General features: G+C 41.3%; 1 protein-coding gene across 1 annotated transcript in view; it reads left to right on the top strand.

Annotated features, from left to right (window-relative positions):
* Positions 1–206: 206 nt before the first annotated feature.
* Positions 207–12,232, top strand: part of LOC146377331 (exostosin-1b-like) — a 44,500-nt gene continuing 32,474 nt past the window's right edge. Inside the window, exon 1 of the mRNA XM_084942594.1 lies at positions 207–2,134. Within this exon, the coding sequence (XP_084798720.1) occupies positions 1,182–2,134 (953 nt within the window). The 5' untranslated portion in view covers positions 207–1,181. The remainder of the gene's footprint in view (positions 2,135–12,232) is intronic.

The raw sequence follows: 12,232 nt of genomic DNA, 5'->3' as shown, positions 1-12,232 counted from the left end.
CATACACCATCATATGGTTAAATAGTCAAACCACAATTTTAAGCCCACTCCATTTTTTTTCTTGGAAACTCTAAACAGAAATCTTTTCTTTCCTTGATTTGTCTTTTTTTCCCTAGATGTGAATGGGTGCAAGAGGAAAGCCCCGCCCGCCTCGGGTGTGACAGGAGCCAATGGTAACGCACCGTGCGCCGTGGAAGGACGTCACAGCACCATCAGCAGTCGTCCTAGTGGGACGGCCGTGCTGCTCTGCTTGGCTTGCAGTCTCTGCTGCACTCCTGTTATTGTGTATGTGTGTATGAGAGAAAGAGAGAGAAACACCACTTGAATACTTTACACTACTCGAGAAATTCGCGGAGGAACAAATCTGTGGATTTGACGACAAGAGAGAAGAATGAGCTGAACGGAGAGACGTGTTATTTTTAAAGGTAGAGGGTAGAGTCTCTGGTTGCCTGTACTTCCAACCAGCGTTGAAGCTTGCTGAGCTAACAGGCTAACCGGGAATGTTTTCAGAAACTAGCTAGTTAGTTAGCCGGCTAGCTAGCATTGTAGTCTGGAGCAATGCGCCGTGTAGATTTAACAGCCACACCGATACTCGTATCTTTGTGTGCAGTTTGTGAGGGAACTGTGGCAGTGTCTCGGAAGTGTAGGTTTGTGTAAATGTCCAGAGCTCAAGTGGCCGCTCGGCTCTTAATTTCCAGTAGGGACAATAGTTGTAGCTGTCCAGGCAACAAGTCGGAAATACATCGCAGCTTTAACGTTAAGTTTGTACTTTGTGCGGTGCTGTGTTTGTTTGTCGCTGACTTGAAATCAACACTCTGTGTGACAACGATGGCACATGGTTTAGTGAAGGTGGCATTACACAGAGGCAACTAGGGTGCGTCTTGACATGCCCGAATTTGAGAGCACCGGGTCACTCTCCTCTATAGGAAAACCTGCTGTCAGCTAGTCGATACCACTATTGACGAGGAGACGAGGTGGATGAACTTTATAAATCGCCCACATGCGTTGGATCAGTTCTCGGACTTGTGAAAGGCATCTGAAGCAGAAGGAGGGAGACGTGAACGCACAGCCCTTGCAGCCCGGGGGAAGATGGCGGAACGCTCCCGCTGGAGGTGGTGAAACCAAAACTTTGGGACTTCTTGGATTCAGCGCCGCATATCTCATCCCAAACTGTAGGACACATGCAGGCCAAAAAACGCTACTTAATCCTGTTCTCCACCGGCGCGTGTCTCATACTGTTCTTTTGTTTAGGGGGGATACAAGTCCCTCTATCCAGGCGGGGTCCCGGCCGGCCTCATGACCGCAGACTCTCCGGTTATGGCCCCGGGGCGCGATGGCGTCACATGTCGGGGTACCTGCAGCCTTTCAGCTCCTGGGAGCAGGACCGGAGCGATGATCTCACTGAACACATATCTCCCAGGCAGAAGAGGGACGCTAACTCGGGCCTTTACACGGGAAAACGCTGCAGAATGGAGTCCTGCTTTGACTTCTCACTGTGTGAGAGGAATGGCTTTAAAGTTTACGTATACCCCCAACAGAAAGGGGAAAAACTTTCAGAGAGTTATCAGAACATATTGTCCTCTATCGAAGGCTCCAGGTTCTACACATCTGACCCAGGGCAGGCATGCCTGTTTGTCCTTAGTTTGGACACTCTGGACCGGGACCAGCTCTCTCCCCAGTATGTACACAACCTGAAAGCAAAAATCCAGAGCCTCCCTCTGTGGAATGGAGGCAAAAACCACATCATCTTTAATTTATATTCTGGCACGTGGCCGGACTACACAGAGGACCTTGGCTTTGACATTGGCCTTGCCATGTTGGCCAAAGCCAGCATCAGCACAGAGAACTTTCGGCCTGACTTTGACGTTTCAATCCCTCTTTTCTCCAAAGACCACCCAAGGACAGGTGGGGAAAGGGGCTATCTGAAATACAACACAATCCCCCCTTATAGAAAGTACATGCTTGTTTTTAAGGGGAAAAGGTACCTAACTGGAATAGGTTCGGACACTAGGAATGCTCTATATCATATTCATAACTCAGAGGATGTAGTCCTCCTCACCACCTGTAAGCATGGGAAGGACTGGCAGAAGCACAAGGATGCACGCTGTAACAAAGACAATGCAGAATATGACAAGTAAGTACTTTACAACTATCTTCCGGTTAGCTGTACTGCAAGAGTCTAGGTCTGTCTTGCCACTAATTTTTGTCAGTATGGTGTTTTTAACTAGTTGAGTGAAGCTTGTATGTGTGACTGTAAAAATGATAAAGCAGGTGGTGTCATGTGTTAAAGGTTTTGCCAGCACACTTGTTTGCTCCTGACTGAAACTTTTTTTTTCAGGTTTGTGTCCGGTCAGCTCATTGAGTTGTACATAAAACTGGCAAATACCAGTGATATTTCTTGTTGAATTTCCCAGTGTTGTATAAATTAAGACTATTCCTATTGTTAAGTAAGGAGACCCGAGCCTGGGCTGGCAAAAAGATAAGGTGTCATTACATTAAGTGCATCTAATGTCCAAATGTTGGCACGGTTTGATATGTCACTTTTAAATATTCTTTATGCCATATCATTTTATTTACTAAGGTATGCATCACGAGGCACAGATAAGTAGCTTTAATGTCAAACACAAGAACTGCTGTATTCAGGTGATATTCCCATTGATCTAGGATTTGTTATTATTTTTCTTGATAACTGGTCCTCTGACTTTCCTGATAGTGTCTGACAGATGTCATGCTCTCTACATGACACACAAATAAAAGTTTTATAATGAAACAGGCACATAATACTCAGTGTAACTAGTCTCTACCTTGTAATCAGATCGGTTTGCCCAGTCCCACAACTAAGCCACACTGTATTCTGTACTCAAATGTGATGAGTAAACTGGCGTCTGTCTCCCAGCTTTGGCCAGTGGGATTCATTTCGTGTCCCCTCAGACCATGCTATGTTGTTATTGGTGACTGTATGGCGCTGGGTGTTTGACTGTGGCTCTTTGGAGTGGATTAGTAGGGACAAAGCGCTGGTGCCAGCAAGGGGAAGCCACTCTGGTCTCTGTTTGCTCAGTCATTTCCCAGACAAACCCAACTGCATCAGCCAGGAATGCCCTGGCCCCAACCCGTGTCCTGCGTGACCCCTGCCGTTGTTTGGGGTTCAACTCTTTGTTGTTGTGAGTTGCTTGTTTGGGGGATCCTCCTTTCTATAGTTTGTGAAGGAATCGGCTCTGAAACCTGGCTGCTCCAACAATATGACTGAGGGGTTTTCTTGGATCTCATTTGTTTACCATTAAACCTCACAGGATTCACCTTTAACGTTTGACTTGGTCGGAAAATAACACCAAAGCTCTTCTACACACCCAGCCAATAAAAATAATAATCCTCATATCAGACCATAGACTTAAACTATCTTCTCTCTCTGCCACGATTTACCAGCTCAGTGCTTGATGCCAAGTGCTGCCAGGGTGTGCTTTTACACAGTGAGATGGGTGGCATCAGAGCTATAACCCAAAGGAAAAATTAATCCTCCTGTCATTAAGTACACTGGGGGTGAAACGGGCTTGGAGTATCTCTTGCCCTTGGCTTCTTAGCCGCATTGCATGGTTAAAGTGTGTTTGGTACCTCCTCAGTTAACAAGCTTTAGCTTGGTGCTAAGTCCAATGCACAATTCTGTAATATTTGACGAAAAACATGTACTAACACCAGGGTTAGTTTGCCCTGGCAGCTGCCTAACATTGAGTCTTTAAAAGTTCCTTACCTTTAAGCTGGTGTTTCTATATTTATTATCAAACAAATATAAACAAGTAAATATCTTTGCTTTATTTTAAAGTTATCTATCTGAATACTTCACAGTGAACGGGTATGCTACAGAAGCTAGGAGTATGGGTAAAACACCTAAGAAGTGTTTCAAGAGAAGTTTCCAACACTTCAGATTTTAAAAAAAAAAAAGTAATATAGATCTTGTCACGTAAAATGGAAAGCGATCAATAGCAAGGAAAAACATGGGTCACCACTGAGGTCGTTTTTTGCTTTTTGTTATGTAATTATTTTCACTGCAAAAAGGGAAAGACAAAAATTCAACCCTGCATGTTTAAATAGTGAGGATCAGACACTGCAGTTTACTGAAGAAAGGAACATATGTGGGTGTTATTTTTCTTCCTTGGTGCATGCATGGACCACCAAGGTCGGCTACATCTCAAACAGGATGTAATCTGGTCTTTTTAGACAATTGCTGTTTGGTGATCAGATCAGCTGTCATAGATTAAAGGCATCACTGCTGGTTGTCATTTTATTTTTCCTTCACATTGATGTCTGTGAGGCAGCTTTTGTGACTCTTGTCACTAAGGCAGAGTAACCTCTATGCAGTGCCTTCACAGAGCAGAACTGGCAGATTGTGTAGTCTCACCAAACCTTGTGTTGTCATCGTTTATAGACCTGCTCGCCTTAACTTTGCACTGTATCATGCTGCAGTATGACTGCTGTGGCTGGCTGGCTGGCTGCTGGGTTTGTGAGCCGTGAATGAATCTACATAAATGCCCGATATTACTAACAATTGAATTAAAATTGTTTCTAACTTATCTTAAAAAATAGATAAAATACATGAATATCCTTATCAAAAAATGGTGAAGGAGGTTGGCCAAAACTAGGTCAACAATGTACATGGAAAGACCAACAGCTTGCACCCTGCAGGACTCCACTTTTGTCTTGTTTATTGCAACATAAAAACTGTAACATTTCAGGCACACCTGCTCTCAGCTTAGCTGACACAATAAATTTCCAGAATTGGAGTCTTGCAGTTTGTGAGCTGCTATGTGTGTCTGTTTTTTTCCATGTACATTTTTGACATAAAGAGAGTGACCAAGAAGACCTGTGATTAGAGAAATGCAGAAAGCATTGTTTGCACCCCATTTGTTCCCACCTCTTGCTCTCAAGTTCGGAATACAGTTTGTCTCATTAACATCAGGGAAACTAGGGTAAGTTGATAAACGCTAAAATTAATTTCATCATTTTCATATCACTAGATTGCCTGACAGAATATTACAGGTTAATGATGGCAGCTGAACTGTGTCATTAGCTCAATGAAATCTGATGACAAAAAAAGAACATTTGAGTAACTCCTGCATGGAAAAGTTTTTCATCATTTATGTTTCATTATTATTCAATTTTATAGAAAAAGCAGAGAGAACTGTGCATTTTGCAGCTTTATGTTCATTTTTGAGTTTGTTTGGGTTCTTATTGAAAAAACAAACAAACATAATTTTTATATAATCATGTCAACAAGAAAGACTGCATTCTTGTGAAAAGCTAAGCACACCTTTACAGCTTTCATTAGGATTTAAGAGTGTAAGTAGCAGCTAGGTGCTGCTAATGAAATGCACTTGACACTTGACTTGAGCACGTCTATTGGTCTCAGTTACCACGTTAAAGTTCATGACAGCATAATTAGAAGAATACTGAAAAGGTCTGGAAGGGTTTCTAGAAGGAAAAAGCCTGTTCTCTCTAAAAAGATCATGACAAAACAGCTTAGGTTTGCAAAGTTGCATCTAAAAGAACCATTACACTTCTGGAATAATGTCCTTTGCACATATGAGACAGTGCCATGTTTGTCAAAAACCAAACAGAGCATATCAGCACAAACACCCCATACCAACTGTCAAGTAGAGTGGTGGAGGCGTGATGATTTGGGCTTGTTTTGCAATGAGACTTTAGCGCCTTGCAGCCATTGAGTTGAGAACCAAAGTGTTCCAGGGTTGGGTTTATCAGAATGGCTGCAATCAAAGTGCAGTCTTCAACTTGATTGAAATGCTGTGGTTGGAACCTTAAGAGAGCTGTGCATAAACAATGCCAGGAAACCTCAATGAACTGAAACAGCACTGTAAAGACGAGTGGGCAAAAATTCCCCCTTTGTCAGACGGCAGGCTAGTGCTAAACGTTGCTCTACAAGCTACTAAATCATGGGGTGTACTTTGTTTTCATAGGCATCTATGCAGTTCTTTGAAAAACTTTCTTTTACACATATCTGTATAACATTGTTCCTTCCCCCAGATTTTCTTCTCATCACCTTGTTATATAATGAGATGACCAGTACCAGATCAAATCACTTCTGCTTTTCCCTTACTGATTGACTACTTTGGTTTGAGGCTGAATAATCCACTTGGAAGTGTTTGACATATTTATAAGAACATGCAGACGCCATATTGTGGGTAGCTTTCAACAAGACGTTTTTCCTGTTTCTCTTACCGTACTGATCTTAATTAATTGCTCTTTGACTTCTAGTCTCTTTTACAGGGATGATTAAAAACTCCCTGAAAGCTAAGCTATTTTCAGATATTAATAATACCTAGAACTGCTGTGTACACCATTCTGGCATTCCTGGCTTTCCAAATGAGTTAGACTTGGTGGAGTCAAAGATGTAGATGGGACAGTAGTTAAGGAAGGTTTTTGCCAAGAAGATAAATATTTGTTTCTGGGTCATGATTCAGCTTTCTAAATGAAAAAATGTCTCTGACTTGTACAGGGATGTAAACAACACACTAGCTGGAGTAAGCTGCTTGGAGGATGTTACAAATTGGGAAAATGTTAAATAGGTTCAGCTTTTAAATATATCTCACTGGATTAAGCAGCTGTTTGTCAGACAGGAGGCTTTAAACTCTTCTTAAGACATTAACCAATTTGTTAACATGTTAAATAATTAAATAATGCAGGTGCTCCACATGGCATCAGCTCATTATGTTCAAGTACAAATCAGACGCGAAGACTAATGCACGTTTGCCCCATCTTTAGTTAGCTGAGCTCTCTGTGAAGGTTGGTGTGTGATTGTGAATGAGTTGCACTATCCTGTTATGCAGCTCTATGGGTCAGACAGTGCAGTCTGTGGTCTAACTGGGTGGAAGTAATAGTTTCTGTGCCTGGCTGTGGCTCTTTGTGCAACAAATCCCTTTTATCCTCTCCCACTGACAACAAGGAAGTTGTGACAGACCAAATGCAGCCTCTCACCATAATTACCATGTAATGGTCATGTCATTTTTTTGTGTTGCAGTTCAGACTTTATGTTTCAGAAGTTAGATTGATGTGGATATTTTGATGTGCCATGTCTGCATATCACATGCACAATTTAAGTGCATCCTTTTCTGTCTTTTGCTTCTGTGATGATTATTGCTTGTGCAGTTCTCTTGATGAGGCAGACGTGCACATCAGCACTGGCTGTCAAGATGATTTGGCACTGCTTACAGTAAATGGAAAAAAATCACGTCAGGAGATTTGTTGGATTTTTTTTTATTTGTCAAAGATCTTTGGATTAGCTCCAAGTTACGCTTTTTCTCTTGGCTACCTGATTACGCTCAGCTCGTTTGAATAACAAACAAAGCGGAGTTGTTGACGTTTTTTGTTGTTGTTTTTTTTTAAATAAATCTTCTGTTATATAGCCTATCCCTGTCTTCATAGTATACTTAGTAAGGGCTTACTAAGTATACTATGAAGACAGGGACACAATTTTGCTTGTGTATCTGTGATGTGTTTTTTTTGGGTTTTTTTGCTGTTTATAGCCAGTGAGAGTCAACTTTTGCCCCCCTCTTCAACACATTGTCCCTTTCATATCTGCACTCAGCCACTGTTTACAAGCTTGTAATGCAGCCAAAGGAGAGAAGAGAAGATGCAGCAGGAGGCAGGTCAGATGCAATTTTAACCTCAAACTGAAAGCCTGCTCACAGCTTGTTTCCAATTAAGAGGCCCTGCCAAGCGCGGGAGTATGAGCAGGACAGTGTGAAAGATGCGGGGAGAGTCACAGAGGAGTGGGAAACAAGCTGAGAGGAAGTTCAGGGGGGAGAGAGAAATGGGAACACAAAGAGAACAAATAGTGACAGTCTGAGAGGCTAAAATACTGGTGGTGTAAAGTAAAAAAAGAAGAGTGAGAAAGGAAGAAAAAACTGCATGCCAGCTACCCAGCATTGAGAGGTGAGTGCAATAGCTGGCTGGATGCTGACGTTGTTCTACTAGGTGTATTTATAGACTTGCAGGGTTTTAATCCTCAGTACTGGCCAAAGCCCCTAGCAGAGGGCTGCGAGCCAACTTGATGCAGGCTTTACTGAGCTTGGGGAAAATGATAATTATTGCGGGAGGAAAGTCGATTTCTGAGTTCCTGTACGTTATCTATAAATTCCCCTTTTCACCATGTTGTCGACCATTTCAACTCATTAGGTCACGTGTTTTCCTTTTTTCTTTTTTTTTACTCCTCCGCAACTACACTGGCTCCTGTGTACTTGTTCAGAATTTGTTTTTTAGTCGTATTTGTGAAGAGTGCTTCTAACTAAGCACATCTAAAAGCTAGATTGCGCTGTGGTGTTAATAAGTCACAAAATGAACTTTAGTTAAACATTGCTAAAATGGAAGAGATTAAGGAGTCATTCCTAAATTAAAAAGTTCACACAAATGTGCTCCTTTGCTTCGCAGCTATAATGAGGGACCCATAGCCTGTATGACTACGGTGAGGTAGATATTGTATAAGCGTAGAATGTGCCTGAGATCTCTGATCTCTGACAAAGATGGTTACAAACAGCACTATATAGATAGATAGATAGATAGATAGATAGATAGATAGATAGATAGATACAGATATAGATAGATAGATACAGATATTAATATATTAATAAAAAAAATTGCACTAAACAAAGTCAGTAGAAGCTAAAGACCTCAGTGGAAAGCTCACTTTACACACGCACACAGACAAAAAACATAAAACTAGACACCTAACAGCAGCCAAGTGGTGCTTTGCTGCCAGCGTTCGGTTGGTGTATCAGGACTCTTAATCTGCTTGTAGCTGGATTGAAAAATGGTAGTTTTATAATGTTGTTGGTGAATGAGGGTCAGAGTTGCTCAGAGAAACTTCTAGCCGATTGTATTGCTTTTGTGCTAAAATGCGTACATAACTGAAAAGCCATTTGACAGCTTTGTGCTGAAAATGCAGGACATTGTGTTGTGTGGGGATGTCTGTTCATATGTAGAGAGTACAGGAGGCGGGACATTTGCACATGTGTCAGAAATTGTCCATGAAACATTTGGATCTGCTATAAAGGGCTGAATGATGCTCCAGGAAGCAAAGGAGGCTGGCGAGCCACAAAACCACACTGCACAGATTATGTTTATTTTTGATTGACACTGGTGTAGAAATAACACTCACATTGACCATTCCAAAATTGTGTGGTAGTGTTTGAAATAGTTTTTCTGATTGGAAGGTTTGTGTGAGAAATTTATGGTGTATTTTGTGGAGCAGGTCAGATTCCTACAGACACCAACATAGTGACTGTATTTGAACTATAGAGACAAATAGCCATATATAAGCTATGAGCTTTTCTCAAGAGAATAGTATAGTGCATTACAGCACTGAAGTGGTTGTTGGAATACATTTTGCAGTATTTATGTAACTCTTGTACATTGTGTTCCCAGTATAACTTGTTAAACTATGTTACCAGTTTCTCACTTAAAAGTTGTATAATTTCAGCTGTTGCTTAGTTGTTCCGCTTGGCTGTTCATTTCCAAATATACCATAATGCAGAATCCCACTGAGGAAAATGCTACCAGCAGCAGTTACTGACAACATTGAGCTGAGATGAGCTCTTCTGAATGCTGTGATTGAAAACTACTCTCATATCTTTGTCTGCCGATCTTCATCTTTCAGAGTGATGACAGACGGTAGAGCAGGAAATGTGTCAGTGTGACGCACTGAGCTTGTGCCTCCGTTCTCCTTTTATCTTTATCTCTGCAGTTTTCCCACCACATTTTACCGCATCAGTTTGGCTCCTTTGAATGTAAAATGTTGGTGATATTTGGAAGCTGATTTTTTTTGTTTATTTATTTATTATTTTGTAAACTTCTTTTATCACGAGAAAAAAGGTTGGCTAGATTGTTGGTTTAAAATATGCCTTGTGTCAGCCACAAGGCATTTGTAGTGAGGATTCATTTGGCTTATAAACTCTCTATTATAAAAAAAATTCGAAGGCTTTTGTTGACTTTTGGGTTCCACCAGCCTTATGAGGCGATGGGCTCAACTAAATAATAAAGGTTGCGTTAGGTGCTACAAATAAGAAGCTGCTTATTATATTTGGAAAGCTCACGGGAAGTGATGGCTATCTCCTGAACAGATGATGCATCCTACGATTGTGTGTGTATTTGTGTGTTAGGGCTAGATTAATTGAATTTTATTTTCAATATGACCTGACACAACTATGAAAACAAGATCACCGGTAGTTATGGTTTAATTATTGCAAGGATGGTCTCATTCTGTCTTGTAATATAAATCCAGTACACCTCTTTTCCTTTCACTGGTGAGCTTTTGCCTCATTTTAGTTTAGCTTGAGCCAGGATAACAGTGATGTTACTACTGTTAATGAGTAATTGTTTTACATAAATGGAATTTAATTATGACTAAGATAATCATAATTAGGATTTTTGTAATAACCATGCAGACCCTAGTGTCCGTGTACTAGACAGTAGTGACTCTCACAAAGTGCAGTGTTGAGTTTGAAATTGTTCTGATTAGCCGTCCCGGAGTTAATGAAAAGCTGCCATTGCTTGGCATGTAAAAAGGAACAACGCACAACTTCAGGGCTAACCAGGCTATTAGTGGATCGCAGACGGCTGACAAATTTTTTTTGTGGCAGCTGCATCGAAGACAGCCACCTCCTGTTCAGTGTTGGCTTATACATATTATATAATACGTATAGACTCAAGTGTAGTGTTGCTGTATGCTTGCACCTTAATGTTGGCAGCTTAGATCAGTGAATCGGTATCTCTGCTGATTCACCTTTTTCTTTTGGTGACAAATAACTCCAGTCAATCACTCATACTGCAGTGTGCGGTACTTTTAAAGAAACACTACCAGGCTATAATGTGACCAACATTCTTACTCTACATAATAGTCATATAGAAATTACCAAACTGATTCTGTCTGGTGAGTAAAGACAGGTTCACGGGCTAGCCTATTGAGTTTACTCTCAGCATCACCAGTTAGTCAAGCCGATGCCCTGTGCAGAAAGTCCTTTGACTTTCTGCACAGGGCAGAAAGTCCCTATCTATATTCTATCTATAACGTGACAGATATTTATTATATAGACAATGCTAAATCTGTGTTTATGTACTGTTAACATCTCATCACTAGTCATTCACTACTGCCACTGCATGTTAGTTCAAGTTGAAGTTATCATTGAGCGACTGAATGAAACCTAAATTAAAAACAGTGAAAATATGGCAAATTATGTGATGACTGGTGGCCTAGTCTTGTATACTTGAACATTTGTTGATATGGTTGCACTAGTTTCCCCTTCTCCCTCCCTGTCTGTTCAATTCAAATTCAAATATGCTTTATTTGCTTGAATAGGTTTTAGCCACACTCTCACCCTCTTTTGAGGCCAGTTGTTCAGGACAGAGGGCAGTGGTATTTATTTTCCATGCTCCTCCTCTAGCTTGGCTCCAGTCCTGACAGGTTGATATATGTCTTATCCTTGGCAGCCATGTGCAGGTGATGTATTCCCCTTGTAATGCTGGGAATAAGGAAAGGAATTTCCACAGCCTATAGTATGGACAAAAATTAGGGGTGCTGCCAAACCAGCTTGGATCTGAGAGGGTTGGGAAGAAAATGCAGTCATTCCTGTATGGTGATGGAGACGAAAAGCGTGAGATTTGTGAAGGGTCGGTTTGCTAAAGCTGCTGCTAAACTAGGGTGCGGAAAAGTGATATGTGGTCTACCTCAAGCCCAGTCTGTGCTCTTTGTGCAAGGTAAAATGCTCTTAACATAGAATAGGTCAGAAGATGACACAGAAGATTTGGTATAAATATTTGATAGCATGCCTTAGCAAAGTCATGTGAACTGCTGCTGGTAGAGCATTTAAGGACAAAGATGTAACTTAATGGAACTGAGTCATCGTTCAGGCAGCCAGTGTTTGCGTGACCCATGAGATACATTAGAGTCCTTTCGCTTAGATAACCTGCTTGGCTGGCACGATGAGAGCTTTCCAAATTATCCCTTATGTACAGTGAAATATGTTGAGAGAGCTACATGAAGAATTAAGCTCCACTCTCCACCAGTGCCAGTTTAATCCTTCTGTCAGTATAAAGAGGAGACCTGCAAAGCCCACAGATATGTCCCTATCCCCCTAAGTCCCCCATTGTCTGTGACATTTGGCTTGGCGTCACTATATATATATATATATATATATATATATTTTAAAGTATGTTTTGGGGGAAGTGGCAG

Source organism: Perissodus microlepis, chromosome 11, assembly GCF_051167445.1.
Source record: "Perissodus microlepis isolate ML-2025 ecotype Zambia chromosome 11, ASM5116744v1, whole genome shotgun sequence".
Lineage (NCBI taxonomy): Eukaryota > Metazoa > Chordata > Actinopteri > Cichliformes > Cichlidae > Perissodus > Perissodus microlepis.
Note: the sequence above shows the minus strand (reverse complement) of the source record. Positions and strands in the feature narration are given on the sequence as shown.